This window comes from Medicago sativa, chromosome 8, assembly GCF_051527215.1.
Source record: "Medicago sativa cultivar Bolivia chromosome 8, Bolivia_mono, whole genome shotgun sequence".
Lineage (NCBI taxonomy): Eukaryota > Viridiplantae > Streptophyta > Magnoliopsida > Fabales > Fabaceae > Medicago > Medicago sativa.
Window position 1 is genome coordinate 89,344,496 of NC_140756.1, and position 24,316 is coordinate 89,368,811.

Below are 24,316 nucleotides of genomic sequence, written 5' to 3' on the forward strand. Positions count from 1 at the left end.
AAATTACACAAATTCGTCGGTAATGATCCGTAATCACTTAATCACACTTAATGGCATATAAATGATCTAAATTACATCAATTTGTCCTTAAGGCTTTGTTTGGATGACCGAAGAAAGTGAAAGGAAAGATAGTGAAAGGAAAGATTGTTGAAGGATAGAAAGTGAGTAGAAAGTGAATGGAAAGTGAGATGATTGTTTAGTTGTTTGTTATAAATGAAAGTTAAAAGAAAGTGAAAGGAAAGAAAGATATGTATTTATGAAAAGACATAAGTAACCTTTGTATTTGGTGATAACAATTGATGCAATATATACTTTAAAAATAAAAATGACGGTAATTTTTTTTTAAAAAAAAAGTTATAAAAAAAACATGTATAAAGCGTTGATGTCAAAAGCATTTTTTTTTTAAGGATCGATGTCAAAAGCATGTTAATCGAAGCAAAGAAAGAGTCAAAAGGAACATGCACAACCAAAAATAATATTGCTTCACAAATGAGGGCGTTTTGGTCAATTTAATTTATTGGAGGTTGAGATCATGTTTCTGCTCATCATGGGGCTGAAAGTTTTTAGGCAGGGGACCCACCAATATGAAACTTTCCATCCTCTCTATCATGCATACCAAACTATGGAAAGAATGTTTTTCTACAACCTTTCTTTCCTCTTTGCTTTCTTTCCTTATAGTTTCTGCAGTTCCAAACATACCCTAAATTCTCAAAGTCACATAATCTCACATAAACGATCCAAGTTACACATAACACAGATTCATTTAAATTCAACATTACGGACACAAATTCGAACACATTACACTATTACACATTCATAAATATTGCACTTCAATGGATCAGACATAAAGATGTAAAATGTTATTTTCAACCATTAAACTAAACATGTAATCAACGTCTCTATCATCTTCGGTAAGTGTTGGAAAATACATTGTCTTCTAAAAGTCTTTTTCCTTATCCTCTGTCAAGTCCACCCATGGCACATATGCTACTACATGAGTTGTTCTTTGATTTTCACCAATATCGACAAAGTATTTGTTGAGTTGTGCATTCAACTCGTCCAACTTGTCGGTGGGGGTTAAAAAGACCTTGATCTTCTTTCTCGCGGCTTTGTATCAGACATGAGCTTTAATTGGAACTTGTGTATCTTGAGAGATGTTTCACTTCGCAACATATAATGAAATAACAAGTACGAGAATAAAATCAAATGAAAGATAAAATAAATAGTTGAATAATTAGAAACCAAAAAATGCGAGCAATAATTGGCGTGACATAACCGGCTACAAAAAAAAAATATACGTCGGTGTAAATATCGACCAAAAATAGGACAAACACCGACCAAAAAGTCTCATAACCTATCTAAGTAGTATAGTGATAGCGTGTAATATTCGTCTTCTTCCATGACTTCAAATTCTTGTTTTTTTTTTTCAGATTGGGAGTATCACAAATAATTGGATTGTACTCATTTGTTGGTTTCTTTGGCGGTTTCGGCTCCTTAGACACGAGGTCATTGAAGGCGGCTTGTTTATCCGTAAAAGCAAAATGTAATTTCTCCGTCTCACCAATCTTGTTGTTGTTCCATTCCCAACAAGACGGTGATAACGTACAACCTTCTTTTTAAAAAAAAAAATGAAGAAAGTGGTCGAGAATTAAGCAAAGACACATGGTGTTGGAATGTGGGTTAAGTGGTGGAGCACCTCGGAGGGGGAAAAATGTGTGACATATACATATTTCGGGCAAAGTAAAATGAACAACAACTCTATTGTAGCAAGTTGCAATAAAGTGACTCATATTCGGTAATGTCAACCACTTATCTTCAAGCGTAATTCTACTTGGAGGGTAAAAATATTTTTTGTTAAAAATTGTGTATCATAAAAAAAAGTTATTTTATTTAGCTCAAAAAAAAAAAGTAATTTTATATTTTTTTATGGTATCTAAACTTTCCAGTCATTGTTCAAACCTTTCTTCTGTCATTCCAATTCGCAACTTCGCCGTCGCCGTATTGTCACTTAGCCACCCTATCACAACCGTATGCTTCTCTCTTCGCCACCCTTTCTTTGTTGTTGAATAGCTATCTATCCGTTGCACATCGTTCTTTTCCTTTCTCCTCGACAATGTTTCCTCTTTTTCTGAAGAATCTCTCCTTTCTCCCTTCTTGTCTTTCTCGCAAGGTTTTTACCAGAATTCAAGTGGGTCAGTTCTCATCATCTTCTTCTTTTCCTGAGGTTTCAGTATGGTGGCACCTTGACAGCTGTGCCGTGCCTTCTGGGGTTCAGTATTCGAAGGTAGCACCTTCAATTACGGCTGCCCTTAGAGCTAACGGGATTATGGGTAATATTCATATTCGTGCTTATGGCGATTTTAATTCTTCTGAGGTCGACAAAGAGGCTCTTAATTCAACCAACATTTCTCTACACGGATCCATTACCGATTCCTCTTCTGTCAAACAGAAATTAAATACCGGTGAGTTTTCCTTACCCTTCATTTTCTTTATTATTAGAACAAACTTGATCGCAGGGGACAACGATGATCACAACATATATATATATATATATATATATATATATATATATATATATATATATATATATATATATATATATATATGAAAAATGCATGGTTAATTGACATAAAAAACAACAAAGTATTGTAGGCAAAAAGAGATCGCACATAAAGCGTCCTTATAATATAATAAGTACTAACAACATTAATTAGCGAACATTTTAAAATAATTCTTTGTACATTTGAAGTTACATTTATATCCGAACCCTCATCACCAGTCAAGAATATCTTTAGCATTTTCGACTGTGGATAATATATTAGCAATTTAAGACTACAACATCACATTAAATCGAGTGTGACGGACAGGTAAATCATAAGTCGTATAATATTGATTTTAGGATATGAAGAATATATGTTGTTATGAATTTTTGCATAGATAAATTAAGAATGTTATTAATATAGAAATTAAGTATTACACTTTTCTTTCAAGAAAGTGTTCCAGATACTTTTCATGGGTACATTGTGTTATAATATCTTAAAATAATCATGTAACAATTTTTTTTTTTAAGAAAATAACAAAAATTATATTACAACTTATAATCAAACTTTACGATCTTCAAAAATTACTTTTCTTTGAAGAAAATAACAAAAATTATATTACAACATATGGTGAAACTTTACACCGTTAAGAGGAAAGCAAAAATAAAACTGACATAATTCAAAAGATCACATAACTTGCCTAAATTGTAAAGTCAAGACATCAATATTAAAACCAATACTACATGCACATAAAACTCAGATGTATAGATCTGATTTCACTCCAAGAAAGGGAATTGTCATCCATTAAATGGATGGCTTGCATAAGAGTTCCATCACCACCAATTGTATCGACAGAGTCCACATCATTGATAGGTTGTGTCAAACAACTTTCCATTTAATCAACTTTTCAAATGTTAAGACCTGCAATTTTCAAGCAGAATTAAAACTTCAAATGACACTTTAAAAACTACAATTATTCCTACCATAGTTACCATCCTCATAAGTAAAAGCATACTTTTGAAAGATACGCTAATACTATTAGTAATAACTACAATAACCACAATGAGTTTGCTGATTAAGGGAGCTCAACTATGGATGACAAAAAATCCATTCAAAAGTGAAAAGTCGGGGATAAACTTATCTCTCATGCCAAAAGTGAAAGCAACCAATCATTTTTTTTTTTAAATTGTAGTTATGACGTATGCATACATTTTGATAATTAGTCAACTTAAAAGTCAGGGATAAACTTATCTCTCATGCCAGATAGACTAAAGACTTCAAACAACTTTACCTACAAACACAACAAAATGCCTAAATGGTTCCAATTTGAATGATGAAAAGTAAAATCTAAAGAAGAAAGAAGCAACAAAAGTAATATAAAGGGTATCTTATCTGTCAGTGTTTTCCACTCCATAGGAGCAACATTATATTTGTTGGAAAGCACAATGAGGCTTCAATCTTACTCCAAGCAAAGTTCTCTGGTTGTATAAACAGGGCCTGCACATAGACAATGCCAAACCAAATTTGGAAAGGAAAAATAATCTAATAGTAAAATGTTATGGTTAATTTACTTGCAATATAAAACTTTAACCAATGGATCAATTAGTATACTTTTAATACTTCACATTTTTTGTAAATTTTCTAAATAAAGAAGTTCATATTTTATTTGAAGATAAACAGTAAAGTAATTTTAATTACCAAAAACACTTGTACTCAACTTGACATGAAATGCACTTGACAACTCAGAAAATTATGCCAAAGCTTGTGTGGAATAATCTTTTTTTTTTTTTGGTTACAAAGCTAAACAAAGGAAAAGAAAAAAGAGGAACAGAGAAAAAGAAAAAGCTAGCTCCTGATAAAAAGGGCTCCTAATCTTTTAAAAATGTACCCAACATTTTCTGCATAATTTTGCAACTTTTTTACATGGATATCATTCTTTGCTAGTTGCTAATTTTGGGAACATAAATTAGGTAGGAGTTGCTACACCTTGAGTACACCAATTAACTATTATGGAACACTTTAACCAATCGTGGCTGTGAAAATATTCAATAAAAACAATGTACTAAAATCTGAGTATGCATAAAACCTTTGGCTAACCTTACTTTACACAGCCATCAAAACATTGATAAGAAAACATTGCTTACAGTTGGTAATATCACAAAATGGTGTTATGTTACTTGCTTCAGCAGTATCTTCAGAAATCTGTTCTTCTCAATTGAGTCAATCATAACGAATTAAAGGTAACAATTTCCATTTTTTTTTTTACTTGAGCTGTTTTGTACTTAGAAGAATATATCTTTTTGTTTGAGGTAGAGTGTTAAAACTCAATCAATCTATCAATATATAGTGCAAGAAACAACCAATGACTAAGAGTGAAATGAAGTGGTGCGCAACAAAACACAAACACTTTGTATAGACAATCACACATGATCTGTTTTTTAGTGGTTGAAGAGCATAAAAACTTGATGATAATGATTAGCGCCTACCTTCATAGGTTTGTCACCTACAATTTTATACAAATTGAAAGGCTCAAGACCATGTTCCTAATCAAATTGCTGCTATATTGCACATATTGTCCCCTTTAGGATATGCGATTTATTTTGCAAGAAACCTTGATAATTATTAATCTCTACCTTCATAGCCTTGTCAGCTGCAATTTTATGACAGGAGAATGCAAGTGCAGAATCATTTGCTGGCCTTTTGTGACAAATTAGTTGAGAAATGAAAGTGCAATATCTTAAAAATTTCCTACGGACAGCGTGCAATTAGCAGCAGCTTTTTTTTCTCTCTTACGGAATACATAGATTACGTTACATGAATTGGTAGATGATCATCTAATGTAGAAAACCTAGATGGATTGGCTAAAAGGCTTTTTTTAAATAGCAGATTCTTTTTCTCTCTTGGGGAATACATAGGGATTTCAAGTGTTATAGTTGGAATTAGTGGCATAAGGATTTCAAGTGTGTCTAGAGAATTTTTGGTAGCAAACTATTACTCATATGCAAATTTTCTTACAAAATAACGCAACAGCAAAGTTAACAAAAAATAGACCATCACTAATAATTCATTTGTCGATAATATCATGCCAAAAAGGCCATGATTCATGCATACCCGACAAAAGTTAACAAAAAAAGGCCAAACCAAAAAAAAAAAAAAAAAAAAAACACTAACATTCATGTTTCATATAATAAAATACAATATTAATGTAAAAAGCATCCCAACTATGAAGAAGTTTATCAATTTAAGTCGGCAAAATATTAATAGCTTACCGAAGTACTTTTGAAGTTTGTATAGCTGCAGCAGAACAATCACAATCACAGTGTGCGATGAATCATGATTATTCAAAAACTGTTGCATTCTCACGACACATTCATCCAATAATGTGCAATGAATTATATTCCCCCTATGAAGTGTAAATTAATCAAATAAAAAGTTAGCACATGATTATCAACAATTATTCTGCATTGTGCAATGTTAATAGATTAAGACTTACTCTCAATCTTCTAGTGCCGCATTCATAGCCTTGCTGATTTTTCCATTTTTCTAAATTTCCTTCACAGTGTCTCTCTTAACAACATGACCAATTACATATAAAAATATGATCTTTTGTCCCATGTATATATGAGAAATGAATTAATAACTCATGAAAATAATCTATTCAAAATATAAGAGTAACTAACCAAGTAACCGATCCTCCTTAGAGCATGCTAAAAACTCTAGGAAAGGCACAAATTGAAAGTGACTTTTTGGTATTTAAGTAGCAACAGTGACTTTGAAAACAATAGTTCCACCCATAAAGTTTAGTTTATATTTATGCTTAGTAGTCTTGAAATGAGGATCATTTTTCAAAAAGATAGAGACATATACCTTCTCAAAAAAATTTCCAAGGGGCTGAAATAAGTAAGCTAATAGAAGGACGACCGAGAATAATTACACATGTTAATCTAGATAACCACATTGAAAAAGAAAGACCAAATGAAGTCAAAATATGCATTTTGCAATCAAGATTCAACTTCTAATTCAGCTTAAACATAACTAATAGCTCATTTAACTCACATTTAGTGTAAAAATGCTTCATTGGTGAATTAACAACTTGAATATGAACCTTAAACCTAAAAATGTAAAAAAATCATGTTAATATTAGTTACCAATAAAAGAATTACAACACTAACAATAAAAATATTTCACTTGTGTCAAGGGCTTCACTTTTCATTGAACGTTTGGGAAATTCCTACGCTTGTGTATTGAAAGAAGCACAACCAAAACTCCCACAAATGTTGAATGGATATCATTTATCATAAGAAACAAAAGGAAATAAGACCAAGAGAACATAAGAAACTACCCCTAAGAAAACAAATCAATTCTAACAACACTAAATAGCTAAATTGCAGCCACCTATGGTGAAAAACCAGCAAGTGACAATTACAACAGCTAGCAAAAACAGGCAATAAAAATCTGTAAACCGAACTAAAACATTTGGACACGAAAGCTAAGAGCAGAAAATAAACCAATATGTTGCAGCTAGAACACACTAACACGGATCAGAACACAGAGGTGGAGGAACACTGCTATGTAGCAGCTACAATCTGAAACACCTCTGCTGCACAATAGCAGTCCACGTGCCAAAATCCAGCTCCGAATTATGAAGAAAATTACCTCGAACTCGTTCCGAATTATGGAGAAAATTAACTTGAACCAGCTCTGAATAGTAAAGCACAAACATCTGAATATAAAAATCCAAAACATAGATTGCATTATCATATATTTTGGAGTTATGCTAACAAATGCTAATGCATTATTCAACAAAACTATAGCAAAAAAACATTGAAAAAATCTATTAGTTAGAACCTTCAATCTTGAAATATGTTTGCTACTTTTGTTAATTCAATTTGCACTTTCTTAGAATAATTTTCTTTATCATGCTTCCTAAACAAATTCGGAACATGTTTGACTACTTTATAGATACCTCACAATGATGTCAAGTTGCGATCAACTTAATCAAAGAGGTCAACTGACAAGTACAAATGCAACAAAAAAAAATACACTTTTTCAGATTCCACACTCGACTTTTGACATTAAAAAAAATGCCTTAATAATAGAACATTACTAAATATCACTTATACTTCTTTGAAAAGAACGCAAAATAAGTATTCTAAAGAATGCATATAAGAGTTTAGCTCACCTGCATCAATATAAGTAACTTTCGGATAATTTGATAATGTTGTCAAAAGAAAATTGGAGGACACACAAATAGAAATCCAATGAATCACAAATCCAGGACTGGCAACAGAGCACGATTCTACCATTTCTGATGGACGGAGATTTTTTATAATGGCCTACACAAACAAACACACACACACACACACACACACACATCAAATTAAACAAACTCTAATTCCAAAATCAATAATTAATAAGAAGTAAATTATCTCTGGTTATACCTCTCCAAGTGAACATGGATTTTTGAATTCCAGTCGCTGCCCTTTAACCTTATAGCAAACAGACTCTATGCATTATTACTACACAAAGAATTTAAAAAAAAAAAAGCTTGGTTTCCTAATGTACAGTGCAACAAAAACTTTAAGTGGTTATTTGGATAAACAACTAAATTAAGCGCTTATGTATAAGTTATTTTAATATAAACTCAAATTATTGTCATATAAGCTATACGTTGTTTTCATAAGGTATCATGCATGTAAATAAACTAAGTTGAAATCCAAACAGAGGGTAAAGGAATTGATTTACATAAACTTACCATTGATCATCACCATGTTTGACAATTTTTTTAAACAGAAGCATCAATTAAAGGGGAAACATCAGGTTCAGTGGGAGTAGTAGCTTTGTGAACAGCTTAATGAGATTGAATTTTGGGGGTTCATGTAACTGCTCACATTTGACACCACCCAATCCATTGCTTGATTCTTACAAAATGCACAATCAGATTCAGCAAGAAAAGCTTATGATTCAAAAACATTGAAAGAAAGAAAAAACGGAATATGAAATTGAAATAACAGTATCCACATCCAGGAAAATGAAGGGAAAAAAATAAATTCAAATGCTTTTTACCTGATTTAGGGTTGTGTTTGCTGAAGTTGAAGAAGTAACTGGGGGAGAAGAAAAAGAGGATTTCTATGTTGATTGATCAAACCTTGTTTCATTAGTTATTGTTGACAGAAAAATAGATGTGATAGGAAATGACATAAAAGATTGAAGAATCCCAAAGAAGGTTTAGAGATGGGCGATGATTTTTGATTTGGGAGTGAAAAAAAATTGAGCAAGAAGGAGAAGAAGAAAGGAAAAGAGAGAGGTCAGATTGATTGAATGGGGAGGGAAGAAATGGTTTGGAGCGTATGAGAGAGAGGAGAGTTTGAATTTGGTTCTTTTGTTTGTGCACCGACCCTTCTGTTTTGTCCTGTACAGAGTATTATTGCCTGCCCTGGCCTCTGATTGGTCAATTGTTTGGTGCAATGCTGAATGGCAATGTTGTTATTTTGGCTTTCAGTAGGGGTATTTTAGTTAAAAAAAATAGGGCAAATCTAGGGTTTGCTTGCAGATTTCTTTTCATTTGTATTTTTAAGATAAGATTAACCCGAATCCATGTTTTAATTTGTTTGTTGCAGTTGGAAAGAACAATAGGTATAAGCATTTTCTTATGGATCTTAATGATTGGGTTTCCGCAAATCCTCCACCCGTACACCTCTTTTTGATATTTGGTAGTGAAGAATTCTCTAGTAGTGGCATATTGCACCGGTTAAGAATGTGCAACTACAATATCTTGCTTGCATGTCCAGGAATGCCTCATGTTGCTCTTTGCCATGCACCAACTATAATGTGGGACTGGTCTTCGTTGCTCAAGGGGGAAGACCTTACAGGAAAACATTTCAACCATCCTCCTGATGGTCCAACTAATTCACGGTATGGAAACTCAAATGTGCCTCTTGAAAACCCCTTCTCACTTGTTGATTTGCACACCTCTTCACAAAATGCGGAGGAGATCTACAAACCTACCTTGGACATAAAGTTAGGTGAAGCTTCAAAGTCAGTTTCTAGGCAGGTTATGAAAATATTGTGTTCGCACCCAAATGGGATCTCCATCGGAGATCTTCGTGCAGAGTTGACAAAGTGTGATCTGCCTTTGGATAAACGCTTCTATGGAAATAAAAAGTTTTCCGACTTTCTAGTATCTATGTCATATGTACAACTCGAGTATTTAGGAGGAGGTAATTTTTGGGTGCGCTTGGTCCCATCAACTACATCTGCTGTTAAGAATAAGCAGAAAGATTGTGTCGTAATTCAAAATCTACACGATGAGGGTAAAAATATGGATAGAAGTGCAGATGGGGTTCCCATAATATCCTCATTGTGTGTTAGCAGCAAGGGTGATGATCATTTTCTCCCTTCACAAGGAAAACTTCTTGGGGAATATGCGGATGGTAAACCATCATTTCCTTCGTTAGAAAGTAATGTGCACCGGCCTCCAGATGAGTTGCAGAAAAAATCTCTGGAGGTGGATGTGGCTCATGCACCATTGCTGCAGATTCAACTTCCTCCAAATGACAGCAATATTTCCAAAAAATCTGACAATGACATTGCCAAGTCTGATGATGTAAATCCTGAAATTATGGAAAAAATAAACCCTTCAAAGAATCCCTCTACTTGTAATGATTGCAACATGTTGCAAAACAAACATGAGATTCCAACTACAAAGGAGGTTGATGAAGTTTGTTGTAGCCCATTTACTTCAACTTTTGGTAGTTGGATTAGTAGTTGGTGGACATTTTGGAGAAGCAATGCTAAGTCCGAAGTATACGAGAGTGCTAGTCATTTTGAAGAATCCAAGTCATCAGGATATGATCTTTGTCATCCTCAGCAACCTTATTGGGATAACTTTAAATGTAGGGTTTCGGTATGGTGGGACTTTGACAGCTGTGCCGTCCCTTCCGACATTAGCTTTTTGAATGTAGCACCTTCAATTATGGGAGTTCTTAGAGCTAACCAGATTAAGGGCCCTATTTGTATTGACGCATATGGCGATGTTTCTCAACTTTCAAAGATCAAACAAGAAGCACTTTTCTTATCCGGCATTAATCTCCACCACATTCCAGGTTCTTTTTTCTTACCTTATAGCTAAAACTTTTACCATCTTCATTTTCAATTCTATTGTTTTTATTTATTTATTAGAAATTAAGGGCTGTATTGATTTCGAATTTTAAACGACTATTTTATTAGGAAAGAAGTCCAATAGATTTTAAAAGACTTTGTAGGAATTTCACGACTTTTATATTGGGAAAAACCCAAGTCCCACATCGGATAGATAAGACTCTTGAGAAGAGTTTATAAAGAGGAGGCAATCCTCACCTCACAAGCCGGTTTTGTGATGATGAGTTAGGCCCCAATTTCAACATTTTAAGGCTCCGTCAGGCTTTCAAAACTTTTTTGTTTCGATTTTATTGGATTTGTATCCTAGGACTTTATAAGATTTAAAGGGACTTTCAGCCTTATCAGATTTGACAAGACTTTGATGATTGCATGCATTCAAAATTTATGAGAATCAAAGACAAAAATAACAAAAAAAAATACGATAATGTTGAGATAAATAAAAGATAGATTAGTACAATTATCATTTAATTCCCTGCAAATTCATAGTCTCAAAATTAAGCATAAAAAGATTATGGCATAAACCAATTACATCAGAAGAAACTTCATAAAAAAATTAATAAGAGAGAACTTAATAAGATTATTATTGTACTAGAATTTTACTTTTTTTATGCGATCTCCATATTACTTTTTGTTTTTCGATTTTTTTGATCAACATCTCTGTATGATTATAATACCAGGGGTAAAAATAATGAGAGCACCTTACAAAGTTTGCTGATAGCAAGATTAAAAAATTGAGAACAAAATCAAGAGCAGTAAGTGAGAAGATAGCAGCAAGCTGATCACATTATTTGGAATACATAGGATAGGAACAATGGTTATAATGATGGATAAACTTTGAGGAGAAATACTCACTTGCAGAGGTCTAGAAGTAGGGAATGATAGATTTAAAAAGTCCTATGTGCTTAGGTGGGATTGTTTTACGGTGTAGTATTTATAGATTGTACTAAAAAGTCCTAGAAAATCTATCTAGGCTGTGTTTGGTAACACAAATAAGCTAGCTTATAGCTTGTTGGACTAGCTTATAAGCTTGTTTTGATAGAATAAGACGTGTTTGGTAAAAAACTTTTTCCATTAGCTTATAGCGTTTTTTGAAAAGCTATTTCAAGTAGCTTTTGAGCTTTTAGCTTGTTGCTTTTTATATTTTCTTCCAATTTTAACCTTATTAATTTAAATTAATTATTTTTTAATAGAACAACTACCCATATTCATAATTAATAACTACCCACGTTTTATATTTTCTTAACACGTTATTCAATACTGCTCACATTATTTATACTTTTTCGTGCTCCATATTTTTTGTGGCTTGCTCTTAATTTGTAGATTGGCCACTGCCCTTTTTTCTTTTTTTCATGATTCATATAATATATAATTTTACATAACATATATAATCAATAGTGACGAAACTGTAGTTAACTAAAATTTGTAAAAAAAAATTGTTAAATAAAAAATGTCAATTGAATTCATAAATACATTTATCATTTAGGAGATGAAAATATTTTGAAATGAATTAAAACATTTAAAAAGAAATACATTAATTAAATAAAATTGTATATATGATTTATAAAAAAAAAGATTGTCCTTTTACGTCATTTTATATTTATCAGTCACTTGAACAGCTAATTTTACCAAACACTTTTTATTTTAATAAGCTAACTTTTCAGCTATAAGCTATCAGCTATCAGTCATCAGCTACCAGCTAGCTTTTCAGCTACCAGCTAGCTTATCAGCTATCAGCTAGCTTATAGCTTCTATTTACCAAACACACCCCTAGTAAAATAATCCCCCAAAATCCGTGTTTTTTTCCTAATACCATAGATTCTTTTTTAAGTTGTAAAAAGTCTCAACTGAATACGATTTGAGTTTTGTGAAACTCTCTTGTAAGAATCTTGAAAATCCTAATTGAATATGGGATTTTTTTAATATTACATAGAAGTCCTGATTAAATACCACTAGACCTTGCACCCGTGCTGCCGCATGGGTCATAATTATTGAAAACAAAACATTCAAATAATATAGAAAATAATGTTCTTATGGTGCAGATACAATGTAAATAATAAAATTCCAATAAAAAAGTAGTTCACGTTAACATTCGACGTGCTACCCATGCTAACACCATTCTTATCAGTCATTAGAATCTTCATACCACCTCTTGATGTAACTCTAGATATTGCAACATAAAACTGACCTACTTTTGCTCTTGAGACATGGTCTCCATCAATCTCTTGTGCTCATTTTCCAAGACATGACGATCATATCTCATCTCATCATACAACAGCCTAGTGCGTGACTGGTGAATTAAAGACACATCTGGCTGAGGCATCATGGGATAATCATCCTTCATAGATCATCCTTCATAGATTTACCATGACATTGCAACAACTGTTCAATTTCGGCAAATGCATAGCTCCGCAACTGTGAATCATCCAACACCAAATCTGCAATATATAAACAACATTTACTTATAAGAAATATGAATAAGCATAAATTCAGAACTGAACAGATTATATAATTGCGAGTAAAAATATACATTAAAACTATACATTAAACACCTAATTACATGCTTAAAAAAATTAAACATCATATTTTACTTGTACTTGACCCAGCCACTTCATAGGAACTACATATTAACGTATCGAAATTGCACACATGTTCCTGCCATGGAATTCATTTATTGTCAAAACAGTATAATTCATAATTCATGTTGCTACTGTAATACATCCTTTAGTTAGTAGTCCTTTGTCACATACTTTTGTGCATACATTTGTGTAAGAAGTTTTCAAATACCTGAGCAAAACTTTCCATCCAAAATACACACAAAAATACCGTTGTGCATAGATACATTGTAGCTTATTTATGTACCTTTGCCTAAAGGTAGAAATTCCACACACACCAGCAAATTTAAAAATCAGAAATAGAGTGAAATATGAAAACAACCGATGAAAGAATAATTTAACCATAAACAAAATGTCCACTTGCTTCCATCAAACTCATATATGCAGCAAACCTTTGTAGACCTTGTTGTACAACCTGCATCATTTAAATCTTCATTGTTACAAATCAAAATAAAGTACTCACAAAGTGGCATCCAAATACAAAATTTCATCAATGCACTTTTAAATGATTGTCCCTGGCAATCCCGTAATCAAATTAAACAATAAAAAACAATACTTTATTTTTAAACGACTACAATTTATTGATAGGCACACCCCACACATGAGGTAATGTGGCAGCAAAAGCTTACAACAAAGCTTGAAAACTCAGACTTCAAAATTGACAAAAGGAAAAAAATGGTACGCCCCTAAAAAATTCAAACCACATCATTCCAAGAAACTACAAAAGCAAGCATAGAAGCAAGGCTAAGTATCATCTATGGCTTACAGATCCGAATGCTCAATGTACAAAAATAGTCATATGATATTAATTGCAATTATCATATCCTTTACCCTTATTAGTGATTATACTATTCAAAAATTTTCTTTGTAGATAACATTTGTGGGGCACAAATCGGCCAATATGTATATTACAAAAACAAAATATATAATAGAAAATATTTGGGTGACAAAGACAAAACACTTTGCACACTATATCTTGTCTACAAAAATTGTAACCCTCAATGCACATTAGAGCCATTCTCACTAAGTTTGATTTCACGACCCTTACAAAGGTTGAACCAAAGCATTTCTGCCAACAAAAAAAACCTGGTCAAATAATATGTAACATTAGCACATCTTGGTTCCTACTAAATTATATAAGATCTAACTTGGTCAAATAACCTCTTATGTGCAAAATTTGCATGAACATATTCTATCAAATCTCCGGTGGTCATTCTATTTTTTTTTTTTTTAAAACAGCGTATATTATAACAGCCGACTGCAAAGCACAGCAGAAACGGCCAGAAACGGGACTACAAATGCAGCCTAGTGCATACACAAAGGCGGTCGACATAGCCATAAATAAAAAACAGGACCATACAATCGCAACAGCCCCTAAAAACTGGAAAAGCTGGACAGAAAATCAGTAAAACTAAGCACCTTAACAGTACCCAAAACCGCACCAAAACAGCAAACCGCACAATGCTGTCATAACAGACCAAAACAGCAGCACAGAAGGCCCAAAAACAGTCCCACCACCAAGCTAATCATTATCTAATAAGGATATTTTAGAGGGATGACTCACTTGGATCAAAATTTGAGTTAAATAGTTCAACTTCAGTTCATTATGTTGTCATGAAATTCCAAATAAAGATTAGTATTTATCCCATCATTTGAAAATTGATAAAAACAATCAATTAGTTTACCAAGGCTAAAGTATGAGCTATTGATGACCGCCAAAGCTAATCTAGTTAGACAAATCAACACATTCCAATTTACAACACAACCCTAATGCCTCCCTTATAAAAAGTCACCCCGATTTTACACTTCCATAGAAAATGAGCCAATACTTGGAACCAAAACACCTCCATTGAATGAGCCAACACTTCAATAGAAGAAAGTTATGTAACTGAAACAGAATAATTAACTCAGAAAAGTAATGTAAAACCAATTCAAGTTTTCTACATTTGACACCTTTTGCACAAAATGGTAAAACCAAATTGGAAAGTGACAACATGAAAAGCATGAAAAATATAATTCGATCACATATTCTTCCAATAATAAAGCTGATGAACTGACATCTTTTTCAAATCTCTCTAAAGTTCTAGTAAATGTCAGTTAGTAAACTAACATCTCTTTTTCAAATCTTTCTCAAAAATACTCAAGTGTCAATCACTAAATAAAAACCAAAGATTCTCCTACAAACATTATAGCCAACCTAAAATGAAGTATAAATTATACTTGGACACAAACAGAATGCAAAAGATACATTAGACAAAGATCCATTTAAACTAATGTGCTGAATAATTATGAAGCAAGATATCAAAATCAAATTAGATAAATCTGTGAGTGGTGAATTTCTCATCATGCTAGACAAATGAACTTCTCCCTACAAAGCATCACACACATTTCATTTTGTCATTGCGAGCATTACAAATAATAGTTGTATCTAAAATTGGCAGCAGAATAAAGCAAGAGTAAGACATAATCAGCTAGATAATATAACAAAATCAAATCCCAAAAATTTCCTTCTTTATTTGTTGCATGAGTCATTGTATGTATTGTAAAGAATCTAACACTGAAATGTAAGAATTATATTAAAACAATTACATCCCTCTTACATTTGTTTCATGCAAAACACCATACCTGCTACTTTTGGATCACTTTTTTCATTTGCAATGAACATTGGCCTAGCTAATTTTAGTCCTTTTATCCCTTATTACAGTAGCTACATTTTAACTTTGACAATTTTGAATGCCTCTTCTCCAAACATGTATTTGCTAAAGTTTTGCTATAATTCCTTCCTTCCAATAAACAAAAAGGTCCACTGGCTCCTTAAAAATCTCCTGCACATTTACACATCACAAACCAAGTACTTCAATGAAGAAGAAAATACATTTGAGTTATGAAATCATGACTGTAATCCGTAAACTCCAAATAAGTTTTGCAAGTTTGCATAAAAAATTCAACTAAAACACAAAATAAAAATAAAATAATCGAGTGTAATAAATCTAGTGTTGAGAAGATAAAAACAATCAAATAAAGAAGCAGAAAGCTTCAACTCAAGTTATCACTATCAAATCCACATCAAATGTCCATGAAATAAAGTTAAGAGAATTGAATTTCCATTTGAAACATGAAAATGAAATCAAACTTAAAAACTGACCTCAAAACAACCTAGCAGTTGTGGAGACAATGAATAGGAGCAGAAAATTCATCTTAAGGGAAGATGCTACAACACAACAATTCTTTCCTTTCAATACCTGTGCTCTTTTTCTCTTCAAATTCAAGTAAATATAACTGTGTGGACCTTCATTAGAACCTACAAATTAAAAAAAAAAGTGCAGAACATTAAAAGGTAAGAATTCAAAAAAAAAGGGTTCAGAAATTCATCCATAATGCAAGTAGAAGAACAAAAATAGAGAAGCAGCATGATTGCAAGGTATTGAATTGAGACTGAAACACAAAGAAAGAAACAAAATACAACAACAACTATGAAAAAATAACAAAAATTGTTCAAACAATAAAGAAAAAACTATAATTCACACAATCACATCAAAATCAACGATTTTCAAACCCTAATGTCAAATTCGAAATTAGCAAAATTCACACAATTAATATGAACATGAATCGGTGGGAGAAAGTGAGTTACCGGTGACAGTTACGAAGGTCATTTGTTGTTGTGGCGGCAGTTGCGGAGTCGGAGAGATGTGCGTGGATTGGTGCGACAAATATATTTTCCGGCAGCGGCAATCTGTGTTCATATTGGAGAGAGAGCTATCAGAGTTTGGTAGAGGGAGGCTTCGGTGGAGAAAGAGAGAAGAAGCAGCCATGGTTTTGGGAGAAAGTGTGTGACAGAAAAGGGGGAGAGATAAAGATGAATCGTAGATAGAGAGACAGAGGAGGGTTAGGTCAGAGTGAGAGAGAAGAGAAGAGGGACTGAAAATGGATGGCTTTCTCTGATTAAAGAATAATGGCGTGAGAGGGGGAGAGAGAGGGGAAGAGAGAACAAAAAGGCAAGGAAATAGGTTTCTTTGTTTCAGATGCCTTTGCATTGAGAAGTGGGTAACTGCATTTCTTGGAAAGAAGCGAGCACAATTCCAATAGGTTGGATATTTGAATTTCAAAAACTACATTTATTAAGCCTGTGAGCATCAAATTCCCGCTCAAAATCTAGGGTTAAGGGTTGCATCATTTGTTTACATTGTAGCTTAGGATTATACTAGACCATCGACCCGTGCTCCGCATGGGTCCTACCATCTTACACCTGTGCGCTTAATTTACAATTGTTATTCCCTTTCTATATTAATAAGCCAGTTGATTATAACTGAATCAATGCAAGTAATATTTTATAAAATTTTAATTACAATAAATATTAGTCGTATAATGGCGACTTTAGTAATATAGTTTGATGCTACCATTGGAATGCAATACATCAAAATAGCGTACCAAAATCGTTGATTTTTAACACAACTTAACTTACATTATGAAATACTTCTCGGTATACTACATTTGAAGTCATATTGATATCTTGACCGTTTTCATCCAATGAGGTGGCTTCAAATGAGTGGGTGTGTTTAAAAGGGTGTGTTAAAGGGTTTGACCCTAGCATTTCTCTTATGATTATAATAGTGAACATATTTGGTAGCACTTGGGTGACATTGTGGTTGGTGACATTGGCCAACCACAATGTCATAAGTGTACAAAAAAACAAAAATACCTTGTGAAAGAGAGAAGAAAAAAAAAAAAAACTACTTGTGACATTATAGTTAACCAATGTCACCAATCACAATATCACTCAAATGATATCCGAACATATTGCCCCAGATTCAAATTGAAATCTTGCAATGATGTGAGTTGCAAATGATGCTTACATTTTGGGCTACATATAAAAAAATGATTTAAAAATTGAAAAAATAATAAACTTAAAATAATTGTCTCAGAAGCACATATATCAGCACCGTGGACTTCTGAAATTTAACTATAATTTCTTAGTGAAAATAAGACATTGAGGAAAAAAGCTACCTAAATTACATCATTGTTAGAAAGTAGTGGATGATTGAATTTTAAACCACCAAAAAGCTATCAAAACAAATCAATTGGAGGAGTGAAGGCGAAAATCGAAATGTGATTTAATTGTGACTTTGTGACCATTGAGAAAAACTTTGAAGGAAAAAAAAAAAAGTTATCTCTAATGTTGCAACAAACTAATTATGTGTCTTCTCGATTAGATTGAATCACACTACTTAATGAAATAGCCTCCTTAAGTTATCTAGATATCATGAGTTTTTTTTTTTGTTTGAACGATCCTTAGTTATAATAGGAACATGCTTTTAGCATAATAATGAAATAATTCTCAACATATGTTTTTTTTCTTCATAAATTTGCAACATGACCATTAAATAATCAAAACTCTAAAATTGCAATGTTGAACAAACACATCATATCTCAAGCAATATTTCAACAACACTTGATTTCTTCCCATGAGAGCTCCCTCATTACTGCCTCTATTCTTGCGTGAGAGCTCCATAAAAAATAATTCCACTAATCAACTAAATGAAAAATTACGCAAAAGATTCATTGATGAGTTCTACACTTACATATAACTCTTAAAATTTCCATGCATTCAAGCAAACATATAAGATTTTTCCCTCTATGTACTTCTTTAGAACTGTGTAGAAACAAACATAAAGAGCAAGGCAAATTAGGCATAGCCAATGAAGGGGTATTACAATGGTGTACACTACCAGCAAACACAGAGGTACAAAATATTTTACTAAAGTTAAACCGAAAGTCACACCTATCATTATGACTATCAAACTACTACTACTCATAACTTTGTTTACTTGATAACACCAACTGCAAAATTCCCAAACATTAGAGCAATCATTAGTAAATATGATAAATTGAAACCAACGTTCCTGCTGAATCAACATTCCAGCCTGCAGAAATATTAATCAAATCAATATGCCTGCAGAAACTAAGGCTAAAATACAAATTCCGACACTTGTGTATTAAAAGAAACAACCAAAATCTCCCACAACAACAGCCACATGCGTTAAATGGATATCGTATAGCATAAGAAACAAAAGAAATGAGATTAAGAGAACATAAGAAACTGCCCCTAAGAAAATAAGCCAAACCCAACGACACTAAAGTGCTAAACTGTAGTCACCTATAGTGATAAACCAGCAGGAGACAATTACAAAACAGCCAGCAAAAACAGGCAATAAAAATCTGTAAACATAAGTATATATCAGAACTTATCGTATATGCTAATATATGATTCATAAACATGAGTTTGGGCTTCCATTACTGTAATGAATAATGATATTTCACTATGAAATCAACTTATTAACCAAACGTTTATTGGGTTCTTTTGTTGGCTAGGAACTAAATCATGATTGACATGCATCTTTTTTGCATCATAGCTTGAGGTAGAATCGCTTAATACCCAATCTGAAATATGAAATTGTAGTGAACAAAAATATGAAAGTGCATTAGCGAGGTCTTAAAAATTAGTAAGCCATGAAATTCTTCATAAAGCATAACCCAATCTAAAACAAAATGAATTGCAGATGACAATAAAAAGCTCTTTATGAAAATCATAAGTATATCCCTTTCAAAATTTATTCTCCAAAGTGGAAAAAGAATTCTCAAATATTATATTACCATCAAGAATATAGCTCATGCTCTTGCTCTTGCTCGAAACCGGTTAGTTAGTTTACATCAAAGTGTAATCCATCTTACTCAATTGATGCCTTTCAAATCACTCTATAGCTAAAAAACCTCATCCCAATAGCTAAAAAACCTCATCCCAATCTTCTTTTAGTTGTCATCAACATTTAGTTATTATTAGAAATACAAAGGTTAGTATATAGAATTGAAAAATAAAAATGAAAAAACAAAACAAATCTATTTAATCACATTCAAGATCCCTCATTCCTGGCATCCTAATTCCATGGATTGACACCTAACAAATTACCCTCGGTTGTTTTGAAAGCAAAAGAGATATATGCAGAGCAATATAAACCATTGTTTAATGATGTAAAAGAATTAAAATTGATCCTCTTCCAAAGTGAAACCAACCCATCAACTTTAAAACTAAATCAGAATAAAATTGATTTTTTTTTTTTTTACTCTATATACCAGAACAAAATTAGAAATCAGGTAGTACCTTGTTACCTTGGTCATCAATTTATGCAATCAACACAAAGTATAAACTGCTCTAGCAGAATGGCTTGCTACCTATCAAAGAATTGACACAAAAGTGTGAATAAATCAAACTGCTGCTAAAAACCAACAAAAAAACACAGATTCCTAATAAGAAGCATACAAAAACTTACATGTTGCTGTAAAAACCATAAAATACCAAAATATCATCACCCAGACGAAAAACACACTTAGTCCAGGGTAATTTACACGAAATTGAACAAATGAAGGAAAGAATTGAAGAAAATTCAAAAGAAACAAACAGAAAAATAAGATAATTCTTTTTGCAATTTGATAACCTAAATCACAAAAAAGAGAATATTAGAAGTTACCTGCAGCAGAAGAACCAAGGAGGAAGAGGTTGTGAAGGGAGAGGGAGACAGCGGCAACATATTGTCTATGGAATTGAGAAGAAAGATAGAGATGATCAATTGAATTTGAATAAGGAAATGAAAGGGTGAAGAGTAAAATATGTGTGAGGAAATGAAAGAGAAGGTAGAGACTTGATTTGTTTCTTTGGAAAATGAAGACAATTTTGAAGGCAGGAGACAAAGTCTGTAAAATTAGGTTAGTGGGAATAGAGGCGAGTTTGTGTATATGAATTGAAATTGAATGAGGGTGTTATTGGGAACAGATGAAATGACTATGCATTAAATGAATTGTGATTAGCTTGTGGGACACGCCTAGCAACAATGGTCAGCAGCATATAGGAGGGAAATGAGGGAATTCAAATTTTAAACTTTGAAAATAGCAATTAATGATGTGCTGATGGCTTGCATGACACACCTAGGATTAGTGTTTTGGGAGGGAAATTAGCATAGCAATTAGGGTTAAGCAATTGCTTGACCTAATTAGCTTTTAGAGTAAGTATGATAATAAGGATAAGATTATTTAGTCCAAAAAAGTTTTTTGAAATTCCATACCAATACACCAATATCAAGAATCAATTTTTGAAATGTTGAACATTGCTCTTTATATATCACAATTAGGTAGACAACTCTTTTGTAGTTTGAATGTAGTGTCCTTGTTTGTTATGGAGCTTGGTTCATATGGTTTGAGATGGATGTGACTTTTTTTTTTTTTGGCTAAAATATGGTTTTGGTCCCTGCAAATATGCCTCATTTTGGTTTTAGTCCCTGTAAAAAAAAATTGTTGTTTTTGGTCCCTGCAAAATATTTTGCAGGGACCTTTTTAAAAATCAAAAGATTTTGCAGGGACTATTTTTCTAATAAATGGGTTCAGTCATCATGTGCCACATGTGCAAATCATCACAAAAGTGGGGTCAGGGACCAAAATCAAAACGAGGCATATTTGCAGGGACCAAAAACAACAAAAAAAACATTACAGGGACTAAAACCAAAACGAGGCATATTTGCAGGGACCAAAACCATATTTTAGCCTTTTTTTTATTTTAAAACAGCTTATATATATATATATGTGTGTGTGTGTGTGTGTGTGTGTGTGTGTGTGTGTGTGTGTGTGTGTGTGTGTGTATTAAACACCAAATTATACAAGATGTACAAAGAGGAGGGCATAAACGCCACATCAAAAACACACAGGTCCCCAAAACTAAAAATGCACCCCAAACAAACAGCTACAAAGAAACAGAAAACAGAAAAGGGCAGCGGCCAAAAAACAGTCCCTGCCGCAAAACAGAAGCAGCAACCGCTGCTGTACCGACCCTAACCAACACCAAAAGTCCCAACCACCTCTAAAACTCCCCCAACTATCGCAGTAAACATTCAATCTTATCTTATTTTTTATCTTTTAAAATAATAATGACCTTTAACTACTTTGTTTCAGGTGGAAAGAACAAGAACAAATGTTTAATGGATTGGCTTTCTCAAAATCCCCCACGCAGACATCTCTTTTTGATATTTGGTGACAAAGACTTCTACTTCTCCAGCACATTACGTCGGAATGACAACTTCTTGCTTGCATGTCCAGGAAAAACTGATGGTTATATCTGCAAAGTAGCAACTATAGTGTGGCAGTGGTCTTCAGTGCTCAAGGGGAAATATCTTACTGGAAAATATTTCAACCATCCTCCTCATTGGTATATTAGGAAGCGGGAGCAGACGCCTCTTGAATATCCTCCCGAGTGGTATAGAAACTCGAAGGTGCCTCATGAAAACCCCTTCTCAGTTGCTGAGGAACCCACATCTTCACAAAATGCAAAGATCCTCGATCCTTCGTCGTACATAAAGTTAATTTATGTTCAACAGTCGGTTTCTAAGAAGATTAGGAAGGTATTGAGTTCGTACCCGAATGGGATCTCCATTGGAGATCTTAATTTCCATTTGGGAGATTGTTTTGGTAGAGGCTTACCTGATCGTAAAAAGCTTTCCAACATTCTAGCATCTATACCAGATGTACAACTCTTGTATATAGGAGATGATAATTTTTGTGTGCGTTTGATGCCATCAACAACATCTAATGCTGAGAAGAATAATGAGCAGAGGGATGTTAATCATTCAAGAAGGCCTGTGTTATTTTCTACTGATTCCTTTTGGGATGAAGTGGAATCTTTTGTTTTCACGTCTAGAGGATCACGTCAAATTTCCCGGTCAACAAGCAGGTTTGCTAGTTTTGTAGTACTTTCTTCAAAAGTATGATGATCATTATTTAGCTACTTGTTGATGGCATAATTTATTACTAATATTTTGCTACATGTTATTTGTGTTGTCAGGGAGGATCTGGCTCATAGATTACAAAAGCATGGACCCCTATTTTTGAAGTTTCGCACTAAAAATAAAATCCTTCAATTGGTTGAATTGTTGATAGCAGAGAAGAAATGGTTGGAGGAAAACCCCTCACAAGCACTTCCTTTTAGGGTAACTAAATCAGTTCAGAAGAGCTAATTGATGGGCCAATCTCAAGGTGCAGATGCCTTGAGGTCTCTCTGTCTAAATAAAACACTACTCCCTCCGTCCAATATGCCCCATATTAGATGACCTCATTTGACAATATGCATTATTGTCCTATATACTTTAACCATATTTTTTTACTAATATACAAAGATAAATAATATCATATAAGATGTTGGATTCGCCTCGATAAATATTTTCAAAATACTACATTTTCATAATTTTTTTAATAGATAATTAAAGATATTAAAAATAAAAATTATGTATCGGTATGTGTGACAGAGTCAAGTGTGTCACTTGATATGGGATTGAGGTAGTATAATCCAACTTGCAAAACTCATTCAAACATGAGATATAGTTGAATAAATTGAGAAGATATTTATTTTATATATTATTATTGTTGTTGGTTGCTTAAGGAGTCGGTGCTATTTTTGTTAGTGTGTTTACAATTCTATCTACCAAACGTTTTTATTATGGTAGGCTGCAAATATGACTGTCTACAATTGTGTTGTAGCCAACTCAAATAAGATCTTATAAGTCTAGAAGTCCTAGCACAACTGGCAAATGTCGAAATTGCAAGGTCGGGCGTCATGACCCGGGTTCGAACCCGGGACCTCACAGTTTGCGTGAGTTTAATTCAATGGATTACCACTTCATCAAAGACAAAAAAAAAAAAATCTTATTAAAAATCAAACAAATATTTATTTTTAAGTGTGTCTTGGCTTATTGGTGGTGATTGTGACAAGTTTACATGCGAATTCTGCGCTTCTCCCAACAAGTTTTGCTCACTCCCAACTCAAGTTTCGAAAATACCCTTGCGTGATTTAAGTCACGCCAGTTATAATCATGCGTTTAATTCAATGGATTACCACTTCATCAAAGACAAAAAAAAAATCTTATTAAAAATCAAACAAATATTTATTTTTAAGTGTGTAAGATGTCTTGG

At 33.0% G+C, this 24,316-nt stretch overlaps 2 protein-coding genes and 1 long non-coding RNA gene across 7 annotated transcripts; 1 reads left to right on the forward strand and 2 right to left on the reverse strand.

The window, feature by feature from the left end:
• The first annotated feature begins 1,948 nt into the window (after positions 1–1,948).
• Positions 1,949–23,785, forward strand: LOC146903021 (uncharacterized). Of its 3 annotated transcripts, none has more exons than XM_085739345.1 (4): positions 1,949–2,462; positions 8,334–10,645; positions 22,307–23,081; positions 23,193–23,785. In XM_085739345.1, exons 2-4 carry the CDS (start codon positions 9,193–9,195, stop codon positions 23,362–23,364), a joined length of 2,400 nt encoding a protein of 799 aa, XP_085595471.1. In that variant the 5' UTR covers positions 1,949–2,462; positions 8,334–9,192; the 3' UTR covers positions 23,365–23,785. The 3 variants fall into 3 exon arrangements, with proteins under 3 accessions (XP_085595471.1, XP_085595470.1, XP_085595473.1); XM_085739344.1 differs by having other exon boundaries at positions 9,161–10,645; XM_085739347.1 differs by lacking the exon at positions 1,949–2,462 and adding an exon at positions 4,539–4,780 and having other exon boundaries at positions 9,161–10,645.
• On the reverse strand, positions 3,117–8,746 carry LOC146903022 (arginine--tRNA ligase, chloroplastic/mitochondrial-like). 3 transcript variants are annotated; one of them, XR_015024209.1, is made up of 6 exons: positions 8,296–8,412; positions 7,982–8,022; positions 7,723–7,876; positions 6,034–7,263; positions 5,810–5,943; positions 3,117–4,037 (listed from the first exon to the last, which is right to left on the reverse strand). XR_015024209.1 is itself a non-coding variant. In XM_085739348.1 (4 exons), exons 1-4 carry the CDS (start codon positions 8,309–8,311, stop codon positions 7,120–7,122), a joined length of 333 nt encoding a protein of 110 aa, XP_085595474.1. In that variant the 5' UTR covers positions 8,312–8,412; the 3' UTR covers positions 7,113–7,119. The 3 variants fall into 3 exon arrangements, 1 of the variants encoding a protein (XP_085595474.1); XR_015024210.1 differs by lacking the exon at positions 3,117–4,037 and adding an exon at positions 8,607–8,746 and having other exon boundaries at positions 4,741–5,943; positions 7,982–8,029; positions 8,296–8,454; XM_085739348.1 differs by lacking the exons at positions 3,117–4,037; positions 5,810–5,943 and having other exon boundaries at positions 7,113–7,241.
• On the reverse strand, positions 15,802–20,032 carry LOC146903023 (uncharacterized). Its single transcript, XR_015024211.1, has 3 exons — positions 16,944–20,032; positions 16,458–16,613; positions 15,802–16,137 (listed from the first exon to the last, which is right to left on the reverse strand). It is a non-coding gene; the product is annotated as an uncharacterized LOC146903023 (long non-coding RNA).
• Positions 23,786–24,316: the final 531 nt, after the last annotated feature.